The sequence below is a fragment of the Xylaria bambusicola genome, assembly GCF_022495145.1.
Source record: "Xylaria bambusicola strain CBS 139988 unplaced genomic scaffold F5B22scaffold_90, whole genome shotgun sequence".
NCBI lineage: Eukaryota > Fungi > Ascomycota > Sordariomycetes > Xylariales > Xylariaceae > Xylaria > Xylaria bambusicola.
In genome coordinates this window covers 78,749-102,909 of record NW_025953643.1, presented here as the reverse complement: position 1 = coordinate 102,909, position 24,161 = coordinate 78,749, and the positions used below count along the sequence as shown (strand labels likewise).

At 50.6% G+C, this 24,161-nt stretch overlaps 9 protein-coding genes across 9 annotated transcripts; 5 read left to right on the top strand and 4 right to left on the bottom strand.

Moving 5' to 3' along the window:
* Positions 1-3,212, top strand: F5B22DRAFT_574889 (P-loop containing nucleoside triphosphate hydrolase protein). Its single transcript, XM_047973197.1, has 2 exons — positions 1-1,919; positions 2,001-3,212. Exons 1-2 carry the CDS (start codon positions 327-329, stop codon positions 2,796-2,798), a joined length of 2,391 nt encoding a protein of 796 aa, XP_047825010.1. The 5' UTR covers positions 1-326; the 3' UTR covers positions 2,799-3,212.
* Position 3,213: 1 nt separating this feature from the next.
* On the bottom strand, positions 3,214-6,454 carry F5B22DRAFT_574990 (actin patch protein 1). The gene is made up of 2 exons (XM_047973198.1): positions 6,244-6,454; positions 3,214-6,185 (listed from the first exon to the last, which is right to left on the bottom strand). Exon 2 carries the CDS (start codon positions 5,871-5,873, stop codon positions 3,477-3,479), a length of 2,397 nt encoding a protein of 798 aa, XP_047825009.1. The 5' UTR covers positions 5,874-6,185; positions 6,244-6,454; the 3' UTR covers positions 3,214-3,476.
* Positions 6,455-7,548: 1,094 nt separating this feature from the next.
* Positions 7,549-9,139, top strand: F5B22DRAFT_630673 (microtubule associated protein). The gene is made up of 3 exons (XM_047976564.1): positions 7,549-7,730; positions 8,053-8,165; positions 8,286-9,139. Exons 1-3 carry the CDS (start codon positions 7,633-7,635, stop codon positions 8,825-8,827), a joined length of 753 nt encoding a protein of 250 aa, XP_047825008.1. The 5' UTR covers positions 7,549-7,632; the 3' UTR covers positions 8,828-9,139.
* A 1,051-nt stretch (positions 9,140-10,190) lies between these two features.
* F5B22DRAFT_575026 (uncharacterized protein) lies at positions 10,191-11,947 on the top strand. Its single transcript, XM_047973199.1, has 2 exons — positions 10,191-11,642; positions 11,746-11,947. The coding sequence occupies exons 1-2, from the start codon at positions 10,311-10,313 to the stop codon at positions 11,800-11,802; spliced, it is 1,389 nt and encodes a 462-aa protein (XP_047825007.1). The 5' UTR covers positions 10,191-10,310; the 3' UTR covers positions 11,803-11,947.
* Positions 11,948-13,489: 1,542 nt separating this feature from the next.
* Positions 13,490-14,988, bottom strand: F5B22DRAFT_652423 (uncharacterized protein; the record flags this gene model as incomplete). Its single annotated transcript, XM_047979601.1, has 3 exons — positions 13,490-14,030; positions 14,220-14,728; positions 14,818-14,988. 3 exons carry the CDS (start codon positions 14,986-14,988, stop codon positions 13,490-13,492), a joined length of 1,221 nt encoding a protein of 406 aa, XP_047825006.1.
* Positions 14,989-16,266: 1,278 nt separating this feature from the next.
* Positions 16,267-18,272, top strand: F5B22DRAFT_662620 (FAD-binding domain-containing protein; the record flags this gene model as incomplete). Its single annotated transcript, XM_047980460.1, has 4 exons — positions 16,267-16,437; positions 16,522-16,738; positions 16,801-17,198; positions 17,262-18,272. 4 exons carry the CDS (start codon positions 16,267-16,269, stop codon positions 17,892-17,894), a joined length of 1,419 nt encoding a protein of 472 aa, XP_047825005.1. The 3' UTR covers positions 17,895-18,272.
* A 581-nt stretch (positions 18,273-18,853) lies between these two features.
* Positions 18,854-19,197, top strand: F5B22DRAFT_652421 (uncharacterized protein; the record flags this gene model as incomplete). Its single annotated transcript, XM_047979600.1, has 2 exons — positions 18,854-18,919; positions 19,042-19,197. The coding sequence occupies 2 exons, from the start codon at positions 18,854-18,856 to the stop codon at positions 19,195-19,197; spliced, it is 222 nt and encodes a 73-aa protein (XP_047825004.1).
* A 178-nt stretch (positions 19,198-19,375) lies between these two features.
* On the bottom strand, positions 19,376-21,855 carry F5B22DRAFT_574539 (salicylate hydroxylase). The gene is made up of 3 exons (XM_047973196.1): positions 21,115-21,855; positions 20,463-21,047; positions 19,376-20,412 (listed from the first exon to the last, which is right to left on the bottom strand). Exons 1-3 carry the CDS (start codon positions 21,364-21,366, stop codon positions 19,978-19,980), a joined length of 1,272 nt encoding a protein of 423 aa, XP_047825003.1. The 5' UTR covers positions 21,367-21,855; the 3' UTR covers positions 19,376-19,977.
* Positions 21,856-21,862: 7 nt separating this feature from the next.
* F5B22DRAFT_630647 (uncharacterized protein) lies at positions 21,863-23,254 on the bottom strand. The gene is made up of 5 exons (XM_047976563.1): positions 22,854-23,254; positions 22,681-22,803; positions 22,504-22,628; positions 22,363-22,447; positions 21,863-22,289 (listed from the first exon to the last, which is right to left on the bottom strand). The coding sequence occupies exons 1-5, from the start codon at positions 23,065-23,067 to the stop codon at positions 22,081-22,083; spliced, it is 756 nt and encodes a 251-aa protein (XP_047825002.1). The 5' UTR covers positions 23,068-23,254; the 3' UTR covers positions 21,863-22,080.
* Between the last annotated feature and the right edge of the window lie 907 nt (positions 23,255-24,161).

Sequence of the window (24,161 nt, the reverse complement as noted above, 5' to 3'; positions counted from 1 at the left end):
TATCAAGTCAACTGGTCATTTTCAAGTCAAAGACCCCAACCCTTCTACTGGAAGTCAGAAGGTTGGCGACGGAAGTGGAGTCCCAACGGGTACCTGCTTCACGGGGCCTTTGCAACTGGCACAGGTCCCTTGCAGCGCGGGGCGATTCCGCGACATAATTCCGCTATGCGGGGCTTTTAGCTTCACCGCCCGGCGCAAAAAATAATTATTTCGAGGTTTCCGTCTCAGCGAAGCGCAGCAGCCATTGGCCGTACCAGCAGTAGCACACTTGTATTCTAGCCACATCAACGCCATTTCCCAACTAGATACGTTCCTTTTCTTGCAGAATGGCGTCAAAAAGGAAAGTCGACGATTTTATATATACCTTGTCGGACAATGACGACATCCCCGACCTCGACCCAGAAGCAGTCGAGCCAAACCCGCCCAAGAAAAAGTCCAAAAAGTCCAAGAATGGCGCCTCGGCCGATGACGATGTCGAGGATGGCATCTGGGGCAAGAAAGAGGAAGACGACGGGGCTATGGACTCTGAATTCGAGTTCATTGAGGATAAGACGACAGACTTCCGCGCTGAAGATTTCGAGGGTTGGGGCTTTGAAGGTGCCCGCAAGGCCATGAATGGCGCTGCACAGAAGAAAGTAGTCGACGTAGATGAAATTGTCCGAAGGCGGAGGGATAAGCAGGACAAGAACGGCAAAACCCAAGACGAACAAGCACCTGAACCAGACTCTCAGTCCGAGCAAGATGACCAACTGGAAGACATAGACCTCGACGACGAGGACGACGAAGTGCTAGCTGAAGATGGTTTTGGTATGGGCGCCGCTTCGGATGACGAGTCGGGAGACGATGCCGCTGGAGAAGATGAATCCGGAGAAGAGGAGGATAGTGAGGCAGGGGAAGATGATGACGCGGACGCCTCAGACAATGACTCAACTGCTACGCCTGTCGATCACCCTGATGATACGGACCACTCCGACGTCACAGATGATGAGGAAGACCCCGAAGAGGCAGCTAAGCGAGAAGCTTTCTTCGCTCCCGAAGAAAAGAAAACCGGGGGAAAGCAGAACGCGAAATCGTTTCAAACCATGTCCCTCTCCCGCCCGATACTGCGCGGCCTGAACACTGTCGGCTTTAACACGCCTACTCCAATTCAAGCCAAGACGATACCGCTCGCACTAGAGGGTAGGGACTTGGTTGGAGGTGCCGTGACGGGTTCTGGTAAAACAGCCGCGTTTGTTGTGCCCATACTCGAGCGGTTGCTTTACAGGCCCAACAAAATCCCGACCAGTCGCGTCATCATCTTGGCACCAACACGAGAGCTGGCCATTCAATGCCATGCTGTCGCCACGAAGCTTGCTGGCCACACAGATATCAAGTTTTGTCTAGCAGTCGGTGGTCTAAGTCTGAAAGTGCAAGAGGCAGAGCTGCGCTTACGTCCCGACGTCATCATCGCCACGCCCGGGCGATTCATCGATCATATGCGCAACTCGGCTAGCTTTGCCACAGACACGATTGAGATTCTCGTTCTCGACGAGGCTGATCGTATGCTGGAAGATGGATTCGCCGATGAACTAAACGAGATCCTAACGACGCTGCCCAAGTCGCGACAGACCATGCTGTTCTCAGCTACCATGACTTCGTCCGTTGACCGTCTCATCCGCGTGGGGCTGAACAAGCCCGTCCGAGTCATGGTGGATTCGCAGAAGAAGACAGTCGACAAGCTTGAGCAGAAATTCGTTAGGTTACGGCCCGGAAGAGAGGAGAAGCGAATGGGCTACCTCATTCACATTTGTAAGACGATGCATACGGAGCGCGTTATCATCTTCTTCAGGCAAAAGAAAGATGCGCATCGAGCGCGTATCATATTTGCATTATTCAACCTGTCTTGTGCTGAGCTCCATGGCAGCATGAACCAGAGTCAGGTATGTTCATTATTCTCGTCTAATCCTCCTACACGATGGGCTTCTTTATCCCAATGGCCGGCACATCTAACATATACCTAGCGTATTACAAGCGTAGAAGCATTCCGAGATGGCAAGGTAAATTTCCTCCTTGCAACCGATCTGGCCTCCCGTGGTCTTGATATCAAAGGCGTAGACACAGTCATCAACTACGAAGGCCCCCAGACCTTAGAGATCTACGTACATCGTGTCGGACGCACAGCCAGAGCAGGCCGCTCCGGCGTAGCCATAACACTAGCAGCGGAACCCGACCGCAAGGTCGTCAAAGCCGCCGTAAAAGCAGGCAAATCGCAAGGCGCCAAGATCAGCTCCCTCATCATCGAGCCCGCGGACGCAGACAAATGGGCCGCGCGGATCGAAGAGCTCGAAGACGAAATCACCGCCATCGCGCGCGAGGAGAAAGAAGAGCGCCAGCTAGCGCAGGCGGAAATGCAGATCCGCAAGGGAGAGAATATGGTCGTGCACGAAGATGAGATTAAAGGCCGCCCGAAACGCACTTGGTTCGAGACCCAGGCTGATAAGAAAGCTGCGAAGGAAGCGGGCCGGAACGAATTGAATGGGTTCAGAGAGAAGTTGAAGAAGAAAGGAGGAGGCAAGTTGAGTAATAAGGATAAGAAGAAACTGGATGCGAGGAGTGTGAGGAAGGAGGATAGTGCGGAGGGTGGAGGGAGGATGTGGAAGAAGGGCGCACTGGAACGTGCTGGGAAGGGCGCTGTGCTGAATTTTGCGAAGGATAAGAAGGGGAAGACTGGGGGTAAGGGGATGGGAAAGGGGAGTAATGCCCCCGGGGCTAAGGCGAGTAGGAAGGTTGTTCCAAGTAAGGGTGGGAAGAGGAGGTGAGGAGCGTGTGATGTCGATGGATACAGTGTCGTGATGTAGTGATTTAGCTACGCAGGCTGCCTAATCTAAGCCTTATTGAGTTGTAATGCGTACATGGATATATTTCATTTCATATTGGGAATGATGATGCTTTAATGGTATGAATGGTATACATTAGCCCTGAATTGGAATTAACTAAAATGGGTATAATGTGGATGAGGATGAGGGAGAGAGGGAAAAAAGAGAGGGTATTTTGAAGTCGTGTTTTTGCTATTGTTGGAGATAACTTATAGCTGTGGGGCTAAGTGAGTGAGTGAGTGAGTGACTGATATACCCTTTTAACATCGACATCAAGATATCTAAAAGCGAGAGTGAAAGTCCCTGTTCTATCTCATCTACTTATATATACTTACATACATCTTCCTCTACGCAGACAATTAGGCAATAATTGATATATAACTATCTTCTATTCGTAGCTATTCATATTCATGTTCGTCTCCACATTATATATAACTACGGGTATATATATAAAGGAAACTGCGTGTTCATCTCATGTACCAAGGACATAGTGGGTGAGTGGGTGAGCGAGTAGAGAAAAACAGGAGATATTGGCTTGAGAGATTGCTTCAGTTCATATTTCTCTGCTTCTGTACTACTATACACATAACCCCCCTTCTTGCCTAGTTTCCACTATGAATTCTATAATCTCAGCTCCCTCTCTGCCTCCTTCACAATTCCGATAGCTTCAGCAACGACATCCTCGCCGCGCCGCCACGTATACAGCGGCACGCCGTGCTGCGAAAGCGTGTCCTGCGCGCGCTCGAGGCGGCGGCGCCAGAGTTCAACCTTTTTGTTCAAGGGACCTTGGCCTTGATTTGGACTTGGTGGTGTTGAGGTCCCTGGGCTGTTGTTGTTGCTGCTAAGTCTTGTTCCTGGACCCGAGTCGGTCCATTGCCTGGCGTGCGGGGTTGGACCTGGCATGCTTGATGGTGTGCCGCGGCGACGGGGAGGCGGTGGAGGCGGTGGGGTGTCGGAGGATCGGGTGGATGGATTTGGGCTGGATTCGAAGGACCGCTCTGAGGAATTATGGATCTGCGAGAGTGGGTGTAGAGGAAGGGTCTTGGATGATGGCTCTGAGCCGGTGTATAACCGACGGGGCGGGGGTGGTGTGGGAGTCGGCTTTCGGTTGTCAGGGCTGGCGTCCTTGGATGATACCTTTGGAATTGTTTGAGTGCTCTGTAAAGCCGAGGGCTTCGCCGGCTTAGGGGGAGGCTTACGGCTCCGCGGGTTGGCAGTCTGCGCTCCTTGTCCCGGTGCTGATTCTGTGCTTGACATGGCCGATTGAGTGCGGTGTATCGGCGTGGGGTCATCTGAGAGATCTATCAAGTCACCCATCACGAGACCTTCGTCACTCTTGGACGCAGTTGTGTCACGAGGGGGGAGAGCTGGCCTTCTCTTCGGATCATCTTTCGAACTGCTCCTGGACTTTTGATCCAAACGGTTCTGCGTGGCCCTAGAGAGATTGCGGGTCTCGGGGGTATTATAGGCGGCATCAAAGTAGCCCGGTCGTTCCGGGGTGGTAACGTCTCGGATGAAAATTCCCTTAATTCGCCCGGGATTGGCGACGGCTAACTCAGTGTATACCTCCAAGTCAGCCTCGCCACTGTCTCCCACGAGAAGGAATTTTCTTTCTGGAAAGTCATGCATAATCTTTTCTAGTGTACCCTTTTTGCGTTCGGCCACGGGCTCAAAAATCCCTTGTAGCATACCGGTGTATCGTTTCAAGTGTAATGAGCCATGTGGTAGGCTGGCAAGTTTGAAGTACGTGGCGAGGACGGGATAGAGTTGCCAGGGACTATTGGAGCAGTAGTGTATTCTTACGCCCATGTCATGTAGGGTGTTGTACCAATCTTTGACGCCATCGATTGTCAAATCTTTGAGCTCACGCACGAAGGTATTTCGAAAGATCTCCTTGGCACCTAGAGCTATATTCGAGCGCTTGATGGTATCATCAATGTCACTGATCAAGCTGACACCTCGGGGCTCGATGACCTGTATGGGCTCGGTGCAAGAGATATCTTCGTTTGCCAAGACTCGAACATGGGTGGGTACGAAATCGAGTGCTGCCCGGATAACGAAGTGGCCAGAATCATCAGTCATTACTGTGCGCGACTGAGACGTGGTATCGTTGTAGAAGAATAGTGTAATGGGCACCGCGACCAAAGGCGTTGTCATAAAGGGACCAATCCGCGCCATGAGGTTCGCGTTAGCAACGGCTAATTCCGCATCAGTAAGAGTAGACGCCGTAGCTGTATTCGTCCTCGAAGGCAATGCAGGTGGTGTTGGACTTCTGCTAGCTCGATATTTGCGTCCATCGCCTTCATCCTCGGAAGCTTCATCTCGAGGTCTTTCACTATAATCACCTTGCTGTGCGGCCTGTTCTTCGGCACGGCCCCTGCGCTCAATCTCTTGAGCTTCCCGCGCAATACTCTGCCTTTCCCGTTCCTCTTCATGTTGTTGATGTATGCTGGAGAAAGAATCATCGCCCGCTGTATTGCCAGCAGCCTGCAATCCGGGGGCCGGAATCCCGCTCAACTGTCTCGCTAGCCCAATGAGGACGCGATTGCGTCGCGTCATGGGACCTTTATGAGGATTGTATATCCAGCCCCGGACGTCCACATCCATAACGGCCTTTTCGTCCTCATATCGAGCCCATTCTTGCCGCCAGTACTCCTGTTCACTCATGTCGACGGCTGACGGAGGTGGCGGTCCTCCAGGGCGAGCGAACTGCCTCGGTGCTTCCTTAACATGCCGTTTTGCATAGGAGGGGAACAAGACCATCTGCTCGTTCCCTTTGGTGACGATGGCGACATCAGGGAATGACCCTGGGATGGTGATCTTAGAAGCCTCTAGAGTGTCCACTTCGCTCGACCTCGTCTGATTGTAAGACTCCTTGATTTCATTGACGGCCACGGCACCAGCGCGATAGACGCTGCCAGCCATGGCGGCCAGTTTCCTCCTCCTGGCGCCCCTCTCGCGGCCACCATCGGCGCCATAGTTGCCGGTCCCGACACCCAGGGCGGGCATGGAACTCATATTCCCAAGGCGCGTTGCGATCCCATGCTTTATGCTTTTCGCGGCCGGCCGACCCAGGAGCAGCCGTCTCGCGCGATCGACAAGCCGCGACTGCTCTTGGCGACGGCGCTGGCGCTCGAGGATATACCTATATACGCGACTCTGCAAGCGGTGCTTATAATAGGGAAGGGTGTCGAGGTGGAAGCCAATGAGGCGTTCGCGGTATCGGTCGCGCAGGCTTCGTGGGAAGACGATGCGCGCGAGACTGAGTCTATTATGGGGGCTTGAATGCTGGAAGAAGCCACGAGGTGGAGCCAGCGTGGTTGGATGTATCTGTTCCCATTCGATCAGGATCGTGGGCAATAGCAGGCAATGGCAGGCCGCGACACACAGGAATGGGGGCGCAATAGCTACCTACCTACCTAGGTATTCTAGCAGATGTTGCCGTTCTTCGGCCGTCTAGAACTAGAAGAGGATATATGCGTATTTCTCTCTCCTCGCAGTCAGCCGGCTTGATAAAGGGAGGTGATTCTAAGGTAGTTCTAAGGTAGGTAGTTATAGATCTGGCGCCGCTGGTCCCGTTGGTCTCGTGGTCTCGGAAAGGGTGTGTACGGAGAGAGAAAAGCTTAATGTAGGGTAAGTTAGGAAGTAGTTCTTCTCAATGCCCGTCTCTTCGCATCGAAAGTTGGAAATATCAATTGCAGGTTTGTAGGGTTATAGGTTTGCTCGAGGGCTCTCTCAGCTTGTGTGTCGAGGTCAGTCAGAGACAGAGGATCTATCCTCCATCATCTGGTGACATCAGATTTCAGGACCCCCAGTCCGGATGGCGATCTACCTACATGTACCTGGGTAGGTAGACAGCTGTGGATCCAAAGCCCCCCAAATACCTACCTCATACAAGAAATAGTAGTGTACAGATGGCTACCTCCTTACTCATATAGATGGATAGAGAAATATCATGAGCTGCAAACTTTGAAAGCGTCACAATATAGAAAACTGCATCTCTACGGGCACTGCCAGATATGGCGCCGAGGCAGTTGCAGGCAATACTGGATACATACCTACTAAATATCCGTACAGTAAGTACTTATTAGTACCTGGGACAGAGAGAGGTTAGGACCACAGATGATGAAAACAACAGATGATATCCTTTTCCACCCACATATATATATATACATACCTGATGATGACCCGAGCTGTTCAAGTATTGATTTCTTATTTATATTGTCCAAATATAAGCTTAGGAGTCTGCTTAGGGGATCGAAGTCAGAGGTCTCCACGGAATGCTTTTACCTAAGGTACTTAATGGCTTCAGCGGCTGACTGGGCGACGATACAGCCAATTGCTACCCAGCACAGGACCCTCTACCCTTCTAATTTAAAGGCTGCTTTGGTGCTGAGTGCTTGCTAAAGTTGTCCCATTTGCTACCTAGGTAGGTACCTACCTAGAGGTACCTAGGCAAGTCGCTCTCCAATCAATCACGGCCTCTCTTTTGCATTCTTTACTTCGTCTACTCATCTGTTCATCTGTTCAACTTGACCTACCTCCCCTCTCTCGACAAAACCACTTCAAGCCTTCGGCCGCTATATCTTCACCGCCATTCCCCTCCCAAACCAACGGCGGCCCCCGACATCCCTTCCTTTCTGAAACGCTTCCACACACGGCCCGACCCTTTCGCTTATAGAGCCCGGCCAAGAGAGCAAACATGGGAGAGTCACGGTAAGTCGCCCGTCCACGAGTGCCTTACCGCACACACGCGCAACGCCGACCTAGCTGACCGATGCTCTCCTGTGTCGCCGCATGCAGACAGGAGCTCGTAGCATGGCTCAACAGCCTTCTGCAACTGAATATGACCAAGGTCGAACAATGTGGTACCGGGTAAGCACATCATGAAGACCACATCAACAGAAGCTGTCAAAAAAGGGACGCCATCGCGAACCCCTGCATATTTATTCTCGCTACCCCTCCCCCACCAAACGACATCACAGGCACAGGGACACAGGCATCTCCGGCTTCCAGCCTCATTCCTGCCGTCCACACACGTCCGCGAAACCGCCTTTTCTTAATTCTTCCGACCTGGACTATGACATAAATGCCCTGCGCCGTCTACCTCCCTCGGAGGGCGTGCCTCTGAGCCACCCTTTCCCACTCTGAATAAGCAGTAGGATAGCTAGCTAACATGGTTGCGCCCCAATCATAGTGCTGCCCTATGTCAGGTTTTCGATAGCATCTTCATGGACGTGCCTATGTCCCGCGTCAAGTTCAACGTCAATAGCGAATGGGCATATGTACAAAACTTCAAGGTCCTACAAAGTCAGTCCCGCGCCTTCAAAAGTCTACCTCTAACCCTCGCCGCCCCCCCTTCTATTCCTGCTTCTCTTCTCCCTGGATTCTATCCCTAACCTGTGCTGACGCTTACACGCTGTGTGCTAGATACTTTCGCTAAGCACCATGTCGACAAGCCCGTCCCTGTCGAAGCCCTGACAAAATGCAAAATGCAGGACAACCTTGAATTCCTGCAATGGACCAAGAAGTTCTGGGATCAGTACTTCCCAGGCGGGGACTACGATGCCGTTGCGCGCCGGAAAGGAGGTACTCTGCCCCCCACGGGCCCCGGCCCACGGGCCACCGCCGGCAGCGCGGGAGCTGCTCGGAGAGGCACGACTCCTACGACGGGCCCTCGTCTAGGCGTCAAGGCTGGTGGTGCCGCCGGTGGTGCGGCATCAGCGGCCCTTCTCCAGGAGAATAACACGCTCAAGGAGACCGTGGTTGGCCTCGAGCGCGAGAGAGACTTTTACTTCAGCAAATTGCGGGACATCGAACTGTTGATCCAGCAGGCGGTGGAGGATGACCCAGAGCTCGACAAGCAAGAAGATGGTCTCATCAAGCAGATCCAGACGATATTATACTCAACTGAGGAGGGCTTTGAGATCCCAGCCGAGGGAGAGGCGTTGGATGACCAGGAGACATTTTAGAGTCTAAGCCGTGCGACTTGGTGGCATGAAAGCAAGAACATACGATGTAATGAGAAACGCAGATGTAAAATCAAGGTGGAAAGTAATACCGGAGTACCGGGCTGTAGGGGAGCGCCCAAGGGACGAGAGAGGGGGCGTATCGTCGGGATAGCCACCTAGCTGTCTACTAGACCAAAAATCTGCCCGGGTATAATAACCTTAACGGTGTGTTCTACCCCGTTGGGTTGGGTGTTGAAGGAAGTGTTAGAGGAGTGGACAACTAATGCCAACATGGCTCTATCACTAGGCTTAGATCGGCAGATACTAGAATGTGAAAGCAACAGCAACAACAACAACAACGGCAACAACTACAGTAAGCAACGAAGTGCCTTGACCAGTAAAATGTATTGTTACTGCCTATCATAGCTATATGTGACCCCATCGTTCGGAAGGAGTCATTTCTCCCTGTCTCCCTAGTGCTGTGAAGGAGAGTAACTGGATAGAGACTGCTGATATTCCCAAGGACCGGAGTGCCTACCTAGGTACGTAAGACATTTGTGGTTCTGGTTGTAGAGTGATCAGAGCCTCTCGATCAGTACTATGCATGAACCCGTAATAGGAGGCATGGCGATGCAGAATGCAAGGACCTGGGCATCTAGGTAAATGATATTAGTAGCACCTAGTAATATATTTGAGAGGACGGGACGGGACGGGACGGGACCAGGAACATGGGAGTGTGCGAGAAAGCACCTACCGAAGCTATGCCATACTTGCCTTACTCTGGAGAGTAATTTCTTCAACGTCTTTCACAAATTCGGTGGGTACTACATAGATGTAGGTACCTACAGCGAAGGTTATGTGCTCAGAGACGTCCACACGTCCACCCACATTATGTCTATACTTCAGCAAACACATGGCGGTACTCCGTAGACAGGGAATTGAATCGACGTGGGTGAGGTATCTGAAGTCGGTCAGCAAAGTACCAGCTTCTTGCAAGATCGGATCACGTCTGGCTCAGAAGACAGTGGCAGCAGCAGCAGCATTAGAGTTCAACCAGCCTGGAATAACCTTGAAGCCTACCTCCATCTTAGCAAGCCGATTACCCATAAACTTACCTAGTGGTCCTCATCTACTTTTGAGATGCCATGTCATATTCATCTCCCATCTGAGGCACCATCTCGTTTCTTCTCATCTCGTGCCGTTATGTCCTGCGCCCTCTACCAGGCCTAATTCTTGCCGCCCTTTTTCATGGGACAGACAATAGAGGCACATGTGCCCGGCAGGGTCCGTCTTGTTCGACATCAAAGTTAATCACCTGTGTATCCCGTCTTTGCATCTCTCCCCCGTCTCAACCCAAGCCATCATTTAGCATTTGTGGCCATTGGCCGGCGCACACCTGCTTCATCCACTTGCCCTTCCTCCGTTTACAGCATCTAGCCCAGTCCGCCCTTTATGATACTAGCCAAAACACAGTCGTGAGTGTTAGGAGCCCGGAATCTTCGAGATGGCGCCAATTAGACGACACCGAATAGACCGTTCAAAATCTCCTGCTACGGGACCTTACACAAGGTCACGCTCGAGCCTGCAAGGAGCGCCAGCGGCACAGACTCGTCTTCAGTTATCATCCAGCCGCAAACAACCTTCCGGGAAAGACGAAGTAGCTGGGATAAGTAAGCCTCGCCCCGTTACGTGCCATACCTCCTATCCCCATCATGTTCAACAAGTGGCCATACCACAGCGCAGTTCATTGCGCCATGCGCTACGCGAGAGCCAGAAGTTATTCGATGAAAATCCTTCCATTCCTATCTCAGTTACTCCAGATTCGGCACCACCCAACCTTCCAGTTCCGGGGCAAATGCCCAAACATTCAGCTCAGAGCGCTTCCAAAGATATTAGTACCGGCAGCGCTACCACGCACCTTTCAGGGCCACCTCACGTTCCAGCCTTGAGATTAAACCCCCAGCGTAGTTCTCTTCGAAGAGCAATCTGTGAGAGTCTAAAGGCGTTCGCCTCTGGCGATGGGGAGTCCGGCCCATCAACACACCTCCCAAAACTGGACTTGGCACGATCCAGTGCACCAAGTCCAGAATCAATCGAAAAGCGACAGCCTCGAAGACATACTTGGCTACCCTCGAGGTTTCAACGCATGACTGAATTGACCCCTACTCTACCCCAACGAAGCTCCCTTCGCCGAGCTATTCGTGAGAGTCTTCGTGCGACTATACAAGGAAGTGACCCTGTTGATCTCACACCAGCCGTCGTAATCTCCGCTGAAGATTTCGCCTTGAAAGACACGGTTGAAGCGCCTCTGCCAAGATCAGAGGTTCAAGGCGGTAGCATTGTCTCGACGCCCGACTCGCCGGAAAGCACTTTGAATGCGCCACTGACTCCTACCAAGAATGTGGGTGCTGCGGAACTCGTACCGGAGATCAGCTGCACGCCGTCCACCTCATCCGCTAAACCCTCCCTGGCACCTCATACGCCCGCACCACGGGAGCTAGTGACCGTTCTACGACCTCGGAAAAAGCTGGTTTCGGAATCGCGTTCGATGACCGACGCACGATCGTCGCCTACCCCGTCGAATTCACTATCATGTCTTGGCACGACTACAACACTGTGCAATGATGTAAATTCTATTGCCGAAAACCAGATTCCAGATCAGCATTCCTCGGATCAAAGTGCCCTCGAGAATGGAGAAGTGGGCAGGGAGAAATCTGGTTCTGAGGCGTCATCAACACGTAAAGGCTGGCACCAAATTTGTGAGATTATCAATGAGGTCCCGAGTGGGCTGTATCTGGTTGAGTGGGAGGGACGGGATCCGCGCACTGGAGTAAAGGTGGGTGAGATTTTTCCGAATTTACACAGATTATTATTCACTTTTTAAGAGTTACATTCTGACACTCTAATCTATTGGATGAGATGTTAATCTGAAATTACAGTGGCCGGCGTCTTGGGTATGTATTTCCCATACCTCACCTATTATCCCTGCTTTATGATTAGGGTAGTATACGAACATCTCAAGAATGAGTTCTCGACGCATTTCTTTTTTAATTTCATTTTCTTCTTGTCTCATACACACACATGCACAATCATTCCCTCTCTATTCTATCATACAAATCCCTTAATTGTCCTTGGATAATCCTTGAATCAATCTACTCCCTACTGTTTAAGTTGGCGAGCTAATACCCTTCCTAGGTTCCGGCGAAAAATGTCTCGGCAAACGCGATCCGCCATTGGGAAGAGAGGAAGAAAAATCAAGTGTTATCCGGACAGGAGATTAGTTGAAGGGACTTTGTTGAAGCTTACCTATTCATAGAGACCTGCGATTCAATCTCTTGATACAAGTTGGAAGGTATAAGGAGGTGAGGATGGGAAGTATGGTTATAGGAAGATGATTAGGCAGGGCAGTTTAAGTTTTAAGACGAGCAACGGAGCATGACGTTTGGGGGCGTGAAATTGGTAGGAAGTTGGTAGGCAGGGACATGTATTTAGTAGGTTAGGTATTAATTACTATTTAATGATCGCCTCGACTCACTCGCCTTGAGTAGATAATAGTATTATGTAGTATTGGAATTAAGGTTGAATGCTTTCATTTTGTATTTCTTACTATCTTGGTGAAGAAGTAAAGGAGAGGTGTACCTGGCACTTAATCACCCCTGCTACTTTCATCATCATTATGGAAATGTATGTATGCATGTATGTACGTACATATACTAAGGGCTGGTGAAAGGTTTTGGAATTGAAGGTGTTCACGATATAATAATCTGCTAGGTCCGCTCTTGATCAAAGAGGAATCTGATGGTCTTGCTAGGACAGAATAGGACAGGGGCAAGGGCGGAAAAATGAGTGTCACAGTACTGCCCTGCTATGATTGCAAGGAGTCTGAAAGTGTCTCAGTCTAGTGAAGATTTGTGTGATTTCGTGTGTTTTCGTGTGCGTTTTCGTATGTCTTAAAAGAGAGTCGTATGAAGGATCTTTCGATGGGTAGGGGGGCCCGAAAGAAGGCGAGCTGCATGTTCGGTTGCAGCGTGTGTAACATTTGTAGATACATGGCTTGGAAACTGCATGATAGCGTGAAACTGTGAGAACTACAACCATGGAGGACTCTATTGGTGCTTGATGTCGCACGAGAAGGATGGTAACGGTAGCCTTGGGACGGTCGCAGTAGCCCTAGGTGAGTGAGATCGTGACACAAACAGCGCAGCGTGGGAATATGACTAGCTTGTGAATCCTTCGAGGAACAGTTCGAATGCGGCTCGTCTCATCTGCGACGTCGATGGTCTGACTCGATATGTTGAATTGCTAGAGATATACGTGTATATATTTTCGGAGTGAAGCAAGTAGTACTTAGATAGGAGATGGATCGAATATAGGGGTAAGGGCTTGATAGCATCGACTCTTGGGAAAACCTTAGCCCCCTATATACTTCACTCATAAGCTAGCTCCACCCCTTTGGAGTGAGTAGGTACTGAGACATACAGTCAATCATAGGAAATTATATATTACAATTCGATGGCTCTGTTCATAGATAGCTACATAAATATGATCACAGTAGATACACACATGTGGCATATTACATATGCCCATTCCCTTACGCCTTGCTGGATATCATAATTGAAAGAACCGCCATCATACATTCAATTCCTACACGCACTCACATGTCTCCCTTGTTAAGAGGTAGACCTACACTGTAAGTGGACTCCTCTCTTCGAAAGTAGTAGATATCTCCGTTCGCGCAAGGATACCCGGGCCATGATTAGGATTCTCCCCATCGCTTCCTGAAAATCCCGCCGAAGCAACCGTTGCGCGGCCCTTGCCCCATGCATCCCTCCCCTGCTGTTGCTGCTGCGACGTCCTAGAGCCCATACCCGTCCCCATACCCGTCTCTACCTCGTTGTCCACAGTACTGAGATTCCCCGTCCGGGAAAGGTCGCTGAGCTGATGGCTTCCTTTGTTCACGGCGTCGTCGTCCGTGCGCTCCTTCGTGATGTCGATCCAGTAACCCGAAAGCCCTACCCGGCGCGAGATCAGGGCGACGTTGCTCCGGAAACGCCGGAATATGGGACCCAGGACCGGCAGGTTGCAGACGATTAGGGCGACGTTGACCTCGATTGTGGACCAGAGTAACGTGAGTGTTACGTCGGCGATGAAATCGGGGTTCTCCTTTTGGTGGTAGGATGTCTCGAGGTAGTAGAATAGACGGGCTATTCCGGCGCCGATGGTGCTTTTTTCTGGTCAGTGATCTTGAGATGATATGGGTTGGGTGTATCGTATAGGTGTATCAATGGTATATATGTTTGAGTGTATGGGTAAGATGTATGTGCGTTTATGCATGATATGTATGGGTGTATGTATGCTGTAGGCGTGTATGTGATATGTAATTAGGTATGCGTATGATGGCCGTCAAACTCACAAGAAACCGAGGGCGAAAATGCCCGTAACAGCGATTTTCTTCCTTTGGGGCATCTGGAGACTCCAGATGAGCGGGATGGGCATGATAAGGATAATGAGATCTGTGAGTATGTCGGTAACACCAAATACGGTGAGCACGTCGAGGCTGGCGGTGCACATGGTGAGAAACACGAAAATAGGCGCCCAGTTCAGAGACCACTTCGTCCCGCATTGGAAGACTGTCTCAAAGAAGAATGCCACGGTCCAGGCCGTAATAATAGTTATCATGACATAACAGATAATGACGAGACGCCTGGACCTGGAAAAGATGCGCCTCCAAAGGAGCAAAATGGTTATTTTGATAAGTCCGAAGACAATTTTCTCCGTCGTTTGATATGCATATTTGTATTTCTGCGTCAGTATCTCGAGATCATTCGTTACTGGCAGGTCGTTCACGACGACGGAATGACCGGTGATTGGACCTTCGATAGTACCAGCGAGGAAGATGCCGTTCAGACCGAGAGTGAAGATCTACTTGTCATCAGTTATGCTGGAGAGTTTCCATAGTCGCTCGCAATGGTGTGCTGGGCGAGCAACTGAGAGGTTAAAAATAAGCTCACAAGGGAAATCAACGCGAACCAGTCGTCAATTCTAAGACCAGCCTTAGTCAGGCTCCGCGCATTGAAGCGCAGTATAACTGCACTAATAACGAGTATGCTGAAGATCACCGTCATTATAATCAGGCCGACCCGGTCGCTGACGAGGGCCAGCGCCCTCTTCTCGATAGGCATAGCGACCTGCAGCGGCGCCATCGACCCTTTGAATGCAAGAAACCGGAGTAATGAAGAGATGCAGACGTTTGATGCCGTTGGTGCCGTGGGCGAGGCCGTCAATCGGGGTTATTCTATAGGTTGACGATGGAGCTACATCTGTTCGAGAACCCAAGTGGGACGAGTTTTGCGGTTTTGAAACCCAAAGCAAAGCACAGATGGCGTGCAGCATTAAGCCGTTAAAAGCCCACGATGCTGCGATCCGAGGCCTTCTTACCGACTAAAATGGACGCGAATGTGACTCTGACATTACTGGTGAGCAGGGGTCGGCATCCTCAAACCGGGTTGCTGATGTGAGGGACTTCGGCATTAAATTCTAGACTCTATTTGGTCCCTCACCTTTCCAGCTATTCCCGAGAAGAATTGGGATATTTGGCCGGTGCTATGTTTCTCGGCCGAACCCTCATTGCTCGATCGACTCTGGCCATGGAGCGCTGGGTGTGATTTTCTACAAATACGACCTGCAAGTTTCAGCGGAGCATTGGAAGCTCGCCACAGAGCCGTTGGGTAACTGATACAGATCGTTGTGCCAGTCTCATCCCAAGTTTCGACAGGAGGCGACACCCTGGGTGGGTAGGACGCATTACGTAGTACGTCTCGAACTGGGCACACCACTTGGTCAGCAATGGGGTTCTAATCCTCCTGCTGACACCTTCCTAGAATATCTATATGCATTCTTGGTGTCTGAATGATTGGGCTTGTATTTACTTGATATAAATATGAGTACATGCCTCAACATAGTGGACCAAAATCCTCAAGGGCGGACACAGTTCCCGTTTTCAATACTACTGCTACTGTTACGACCCTATTTGACGTGCCATCTAATGGTGAGGACCGTGCATATTGCAACATATAGCTCCTTCGGGGGAGAGGCGTTCGCATTCCGTAGGACTAGGCGGCGAACATTAATGTTCTCTCCGTCACCCGACGTCGTAATGAAGGTTGCTGCCCTCCACTGCAACGCCGGGTTGAGGGCTGAGGACGCTGACTAACGATTCAAGGCGGGCTACAGGCCCCCAACCCAACGCGTTTACCAACAGCACCTAGGTACACAAACTCACGCACCATCGCTGATCCCGTTTTCCGAAGGGTGAGGCTCTTCCTCTACATCATCGATGGATGCCAGTATATCCATCAGCTTGATACCTCAGTAGCGCCAGGAACGGACTCTCCAAGATCTTCTCACCTTTCACTAATTCAGCATTTGGAGTCATAGCATTGTTTTTCTTTGGCCGAATCATGACTTCCCAGATCGCCTCAGAACTTAAGCCCCGGCTTTCCCCAACTGCCGGCATCTTCGGCCCCGGCGATGAGGAGTTCACTGGTCTCATCAGTCGGTGGAGAGAATACCACGCGCCTACCGTTGCCGCTGTGGTGCAAGTTGCGACCGAGGGCGACATTCAAGAGGCTGTAAGCAATAGCTAAATACATGTCACCAGACCTTGAATGCCGTTCTGCGCTTCCCCTCTGCTAACCGAGATATCCGTACCACAGGTTCGCTATGCGAATCAAAATGGTATCCCATTCTTCGCAAGATCTGGAGGCCACGGCGGCACCGAAGCAATGGCTCTGGCCCAAGATGCCCTCCAGATAGACTTCCGTAAGATGAACTACGTCAACGTGGCCGAAGACGGCCAGACGGCCAAGATCGGCGGTGGCGCAAATGTCAAGGAGGTGGTTGACGCGCTTACCGAAGCCGGAAAACGTACAGGTGAGTAATGATCGCCGCGTGTGTGTATCGATTGTCGCGGAGGAGACTCTGACCTCTCTCAGTCACTGGTATCTGCGAGAGTGTGGGAATTTCTGCGGTTGTTCTCGGCGGTGGCCACGGGTGGCTGCAAGGTCAATACGGCCTGGGTGCCGACCAGATCGTTTCGGCACGGCTCATCCTGCCAAACGGCGAAGCCGTAACAGTATCAGAGGACTCGCACCCGGACCTCTTCTGGGCCATCAGGGGTGCTGGCCACAATTTTGGTCTAGTGGCCGAATGGACGTTCCGCTTATACGACCTTAACCCTCGAGCTTCCAAATGGTCTTACGAGATATTCGTATACTCAGGTGACAAGCTCGAAGCTCTGTTCAATCTTCACAATGAGATGCAGAAGAGCCAGCCGGCGCATGCTATCCATTGGTGCTATATCATCAGACCCGCGTTCCTGAATCTTGACCATGTAAGTCTGTACACCACCTGACCAACTCCATCATATTCAGGACATTTGAGCTAACGTATTCAGCCTGTTATCTGGTACGGCATCGTCTACGATGGCCCCGAAGACGAGGCACGATTATACGCTAAACCCCTACACGACATTGAAGCAATGTCGATCCAAGCCGGCGTGGCAACGACCCACGAATTAGCCGCTCTCACATTCCAGGATGTGGATGGGCCCGGGTGCGCATATGGCCTAACTTCCCTCCGATACCCAATCGGATTGAAGACCTTCGACGTGCCCGCGGTACGGAAATTGTACGACTTCATCGACAAAAGCTTCCAAGAGACCCCTGAGCTCGCCGGCTCCTTCTTCGTGCTCGAAGGCTACTCGACGCAGGCCGTGAAGGCCGTCGACGAGAAGAGCACCGCGTTCCCGCACCGCAGCGACGAGATCCTAGTTACCTCGTACGTCCAATACAAGCCGGACCCGAGGATCGACCCTCTCGCCGAGAAGTACGGTAAGACCTTGCGTCAGATCCTCCTAGACGCTAGTGATGACCCAGAGCACCTGCGCGCCTATGTGAATTACGCGCATGGTGACGAAGACTTGAGAGAAGTGTATGGATGGGAGGATTGGCGGCTGCAGAAGTTGAGGGAGCTCAAGGCTAAGTGGGATCCGGAGAATAAGATGAGATACTACGTGCCAATTGTATAAGATGCCAATGGGGTGTTTGTTCTCTATGTGATGGATCGCAGTAACCTAGGTACTATATTCAGAATGGCTATAGTTATCATGGATGAATGATACTTATATGTTGAGTTACATCCGAACCAAGTCGATTCAACTGAAATGCAGGGGCGTAGCGACCCTTGCTCTGATAAGATACTCTTTAAAAAAAGAGTTCTGTGCTTACTATTTCTGTGATTATCGGAAGTTTGGTCAGCTATGGCCAAGAACAGGGGATGAAATCCCAGTCCGCCCCATGATCCATGAGCTATAGGACTTCACTTGGGGTTGGTAAGGGGATACCTATGCAGCTGGTGCTGGGTCATACAGGTCTATTGCAACATAGAAAGTTCTCTAACTATATTCTTCGTAAGCTGAATGAGACCTGCTGAGCAGGTAGGTAGACTTCTCTTCCCTCGCTTCTGCTGTGTCACAGAACCCCGCGAATTTGTAAATCCCACCGAACTAAATGATCAATCTAGACTTGGAACTCGAGAGAGATGTGCCGGAGCTTACAGGGAAGGTGATCCTGATCACCGGAGGCATGCATCCCATTCTAAGTAGGTATTATGGCAGTCTCCGTGATAGCAGTCGTCTTAAGCAATACGTCGTGTTCACCACCTACCTATCTAGGTACCACTGGCCTCGGTGCCGCTGCACCCGTGATGCTCGCTCGCTCGCTCGCCGAACTCCCACCAAGATCTACCTCACAGGTCGTAACGAGGCCGCTCGCACGCACACCAAAGCCGCTCCGTTACGCTGTGACCATGCTAATCTCGCGTCGGTTGGGAAAGCCGCAGATACGATCGCTGTGAAAGAATCGCGATGCGATGTCCTAGGACATGGCCAATGCGCCCGCCTTGACTGACGAAAGATGGAAATGAAACGCACTTCGGGATTAATCATCTGGCATACTGTATGCGCTGCTGAATCGCAGACTTCTCCCCATGCCGTGGAAAGCAGCCAACGAGCACGGCGAGGCACGTGTTATTCGCACTTATCTCGAGTCTCGCGTTAGTTCTCGTGTCGAGAGGACATGGGGTTGTCTTTGATGACCTGAAGACTGTGCAGGATTATGGGCCTTCGGTAAATGGCAGCGCTACGCGCAGAGTAAGCTCGCTAATCTGCTGTATAGTCGCGAGCTCGCGAGAAGGTGACGCTTTTAGTTGACCCTAGACCGAGTTATACGGGGCTTGTGGCGAGCCTGGTGTTTCTGGATAAGGTGATTGTGTATGCGGGGATTATTAGACTATTTCTAGATGTTGCCCAGAGACATCGGAACCAGGTTTAGGCTGCGGGGGTTGAGAGGGATAGAGCGAGGAATGGGGAGTTGAATGAGCCCGTTGGGAAATTGACCGAGTCGTATACGCGTTGGGTTTTGAATGCGAAGCTGGCTGAGGGTTGGACTGAGGAGGAGCTGCGGCCTTGGTTGAACTAGGGGGCCATGGATTTGTGTGTCATTTGCTAAGTTGGCATATCCTCTCCTTTACAGCTCTCGAAGATCAGTAGGAATTGTTTCAGCACTCCTGATTCCTTATATAGCCATAGTCATCTATGTCTTATTGGGCAGTCGCCATACAAGAGCGCCGACTCTAGTACCTTCATCGCATTCTCTATTTAGAGCCTTTCAGCGTTTTTCACTCCTTTGAAATCACCAGGGGGTGCATAGCTATGTTGGTGCGCGTTACGGTGGCCGGCGGCTAGGGTGTCGGTGAAGAGGTCACTGGGAACTTCAGGCTTGACTTGCTGTACCGAGAGCATACTCTTTGCCAACTTCTTAACATACAAATGCTTGTTAATAGGGGTATCTCTCTTTTTTTTTTTTTTTAACTTTCATTTTTCCTCTACATAGCACATAATGGTTTATAGAGAAAGACGGTTGCCATCGGATGAAATTGCTCAAGTTAATAATTAGGGGCTACTGGGAAATGCCAATTCACGTTTTGAGGAAAGAGGATCGCATGGAAATGGGAGTCTACTTCACGTGGGATCCGAAGACTTGCTCCCACCGCTTACGATATATGCATTTGCCTACAAGCCGAAAGACCAGAAGTATGCATGCATGTAAAGATCAGCTATTGCGGAACTGTCGCATTATCTCAAGTGCATCTTCCTGGTGCCGCGCCATGTCCAGACCAAGAATGAACCTCCATTTAGCCTTGAGTGCCTCCTTCATCTCCCTTGCATCCAGCGAGACGTCGGGATGCTGCCCACACATAATTTGACCGGTCTCGCGACTGGAGTCTATAATCCTCTGACATCTAGGTTTCCTCACAGCATCGAAAGCTCTGAAGGCCTTCGGTATATCGTCGCCTGAGAAGACCTGACTTAATAACGCCCCCATGACCATCGCGTCTTCGATGGCCTGGCCTGCACCAGCGCCTTGCCATGGCGTCATCGCGTGGGCAGCGTCGCCGACGATGCATATTCGCCCCTTGGCGTAAGTAGATGTGTTCTTGTGTTCCCAAGCGGAATATCCTTCCGGGTTTGGTTGATCGATCAAAAGCTAAACTCATATCGATTAGTATCGCCGCTTAGTATAGCAGAATGACTTACATCTATCATCTTCCCAGCTATTGGGCTGTCGAGCCATGACCCGAGCTTTTCTTCCAGGAAGGCCCTTGTCAGCTTATGGATCCGGTTCGGCGGCGACTCCTTTTCGGTTCCTGACATGACACACTGCACCACCGTCCTGTCATCGAGGACATCATGCAAGAAGTACGCGCCGTCGCCAGCCCAGCCGTACTGTCTATCGACCTCGAAGTATTCATTACCCAAAGCCGCCTTAGCTCGGTCGTAAGGTATCAAGTTCCTACAGTCCCAAAAGCCACTCGGTGTCCCGGTCCATTCCTGATCCGGTACAACATGCCTACGGACAACACTAAACACGCCGTCTGCGCCAATGACGGCGTCAAATGTCTCTACGTGGCCGTCATGAAACGTGATGCTTTCACCTATTGAGGTGGAGTGGATAGAAATCACCTTTTTGTTCGCGTGTAGGGCTTCCTGTGGGATTGGAGCTAACAACTCTCTCAGAAACGAAGCGCGATGAACAACAATTGCCGGCTCGGCAAGTGAGGATGACTGCAAATCCTCCTCCCCAACGTCGCAGACAAATGTGCCGGCCTGTGGCCCAGAACCCTGCACCATGTTTAACATAAACGACCGAGTACGTGTCATCGGATTTCCACATGTCTCAAACACTTACAATCATTAGGCGGGATGACCGCATCGGAACGGCCCCCGCTGCGCTTAAGAGCGCCATTGCTGAAGGAATAAACTGTTGCAAGGCGTGTTGTGCATTCCGCGACAGTCCAATGGCGGCACCCCGCTCAGAGAACTCAGGTGCGGATTCAAAGATGTGAACATCGAGCTGTGGTATGTGGATTAGGGCGTTGCCTAAGGAAGCGCCCGCTAGGCCACCACCAATGATGGCTATGCGAATAGATGGGGTAGGCATGAAGGACGGCGAAGATCATACGAACACAGTTCCAAGTACCTGGAGCCAGCCCCTTATCGAGATGGTATTTGAGAATAACAAGAAGTCGGAGATACTACGTAGAGATTGAGGAATGCTCCCTCAGCTGTGGTGTGTGAGGCGCAACCGGGTTGTCAAAAGAGCAAGCGCGCATTCAAGCTCCATTTTCGGGCTCCATCTCGTGCGTCTGTGGACGTAGTACTCGGCTTGTGTTCCGGATAAGGTCCATGCAGCTTATTGTAACCCAGGGAGGGAAGTGAGACCCAACTAAGAAGCAGGCTACGCACAACATGCAGGCTACAATATGTATGCAGGCTCCAAAAGAGCAGAGGAGATGTAGATCATTACGTCGGCAGCCCTTGGGGGCGGCACAGCCTGCAGGCTATACGTAGTACTGACTCTGATAGCTCTCATCTGATTTTGATGCGTCTTGCGGGAAATGTTTCTTTTACTGTGCTCTAGCTAAGAATAATCGGCATGACAATAAGATAAATGTTAAAATTAGTAACAATGTGAGATGAATTTCACCGCTATCAAAGCTGTTAACATTTACTAGAAACGACAAATCCCCCACAAATGGTCTTAAACTTAGTTCTACGACTGTTCTTGTAATATCGTGTGAAGTATTTACATTCTCCGAGCAGTCTAGCTCCTAGATCGACTACCGCAGGCTACCTACTAATTCGGAAACAAAAGCTACTTGCCAACTGGTTTGACCAAAGACGGGTTATAGGGCACCATCCTAGATTCGCTCCATTCGTAGATAGAAGTCCACTTCACGCAACTCGACTGAGAATTCGATTGTGCCTTTGGAAGCACTGCTTGCGGGTCAGTCCACGCAAATGACCGCAACGCTGTGTTGCCGTGGCACATCACGGTATATCTCAGAGCCTCAAGGCAATGATCTGGGATAATCGGTTAGCAATCATAATTATGCCAAAGCATCTAATTCTCAGATTACTTGTGAGCTGGCAATACCTAGATGATGATGCAAGTAATCTGCTTGAGCTTGCGTAAGGTGCGGGTAGTATCTCTCTTTTGATAGATAGAATCGTAATTGGCGCTGCGTTGAGTATTAGAGGAAGACCTCGAGGTACAGGGGCCATCACAAAGCCTTACCACGCAATGGAGTTCATGATATACGCCGAGGGTAGCAACGTATCCGCCATCCGTCAACTGAGCGATTTTATCGAAGGTTGAGCCAGCCTTCTCTAGCTCTTCTCGGGTTACCTTAAAAAAGGAGGCTACGATAACATCAGCGGCGGTAAAAATACCTTTTAATCTGGATTTCCTCACGTTTGACTAGTTCATCCCAGGCTTTGTCTTGTTCTGCCGTAGGGGGGCCGGAGAAATTGCTATGGGTGTCTTCTGAAGCGTACTCCCTCTGTAATTCATACTCGATGTACTCTTGTACGGGAGCTAGAATGTGATAAGCATCTCCTCATAGAGCATCAATCGGGATCACTAACACCAACTTTGAGTCACTGCCACACCCTGACAGGACTTCGCAGAGTTTGCAGTGACGAAGATTCCGATGATAAGAACAAAGATGATTGCGTGGAGGATTAGAACGTAGATCCTCGCGAGAGTGAACGCACTCTGAAGAGTTCCTATTGATTTCTCTAGTCGCTCAGACGAATAGAACTCCTCAAAAAGCCAAGACTTTTCCTCATCGGGTTCCATGTTGATGACATTTACGTAGAGTTGATACAATACTCGCGGTCTGTGGGTGGAGGGGGAAAATATAATGAAAAGAACGCAGAGAGGCTGGCTGTCTGTAGGCAGAGACTGAAAGCTCGCGTTAGTCCATTCTGTACGTGGCCCGCAGCCTGCCTAGGTATGACATGGTACAGTTATGCAGGTCTTGACATGGACCGAAAAATGCAAGTGCTGTCACGAATATACCGTTCACAAATTTGCCAAATATGCAAGTCTTACCAGCATGTCGCCAACAGCAATCTAAAACTGCAGATCACAACTAGCCTGCCTCTTCGGTCTCTACTACGGAGGCTGGGATGAGGAAAGGAGAATATAAAAACCCTAGTCATCGTACTTGTTGAGAGTCAACCAACATTCCCAGTTTCCTCTGTACCGGACCAAAAACCCTCACAGCACTCACAACACATCACCCAACATTAAACATCTATAAACACTTTATCATTGAAAATGTACTACAAGACAGGACTCCTAGCGCTCGCCTGTATGTTGAGTGTGGTGGTTGCGGCTCCAGTTCCCGACCCAGAATGCGGTAAGTTATAAGTCACCGATGTCTATCATTCCATCCACAAGCTAAAGGTTATACAGAGAATGGAGCGCCAGCGCCCGAGGGCGTCACAGCTGCCTGCTCGATGCACAAATGAGGCAGCGAGTAGTCTAGTAGTCGTAGACTACGCATAAGGGGTTGCCAATCTCGTCAATTGTCAGGGCTTGGGGAGTTAGGACGATTATACTTAGTCGAGGCTGGATAGATCATGGTGGTTGCCTAGATTGACTGAAACCAGCTGCAGATTATTGGAGGATGTGGTCTTAGGCTGTCGTGGAACGGCCGTAATCCTACGCAATGTCAAACATCAGCATTATGCACATAATACGTGATTCCGTAGTATTCGCGGAAGTCTAGTGGTGGTCTGGGTGTGGGTGGGAGTGAGAGTACAATTGTGATGCACACAGTAAGGACCATGATATCATTGATTCAATACTGTATGAAGGCTGCTTCGAAGAAAATGGTATATTATTGCGAGCTCGGAGCATCTGCCGATCAACTGCCTTAATAGTGC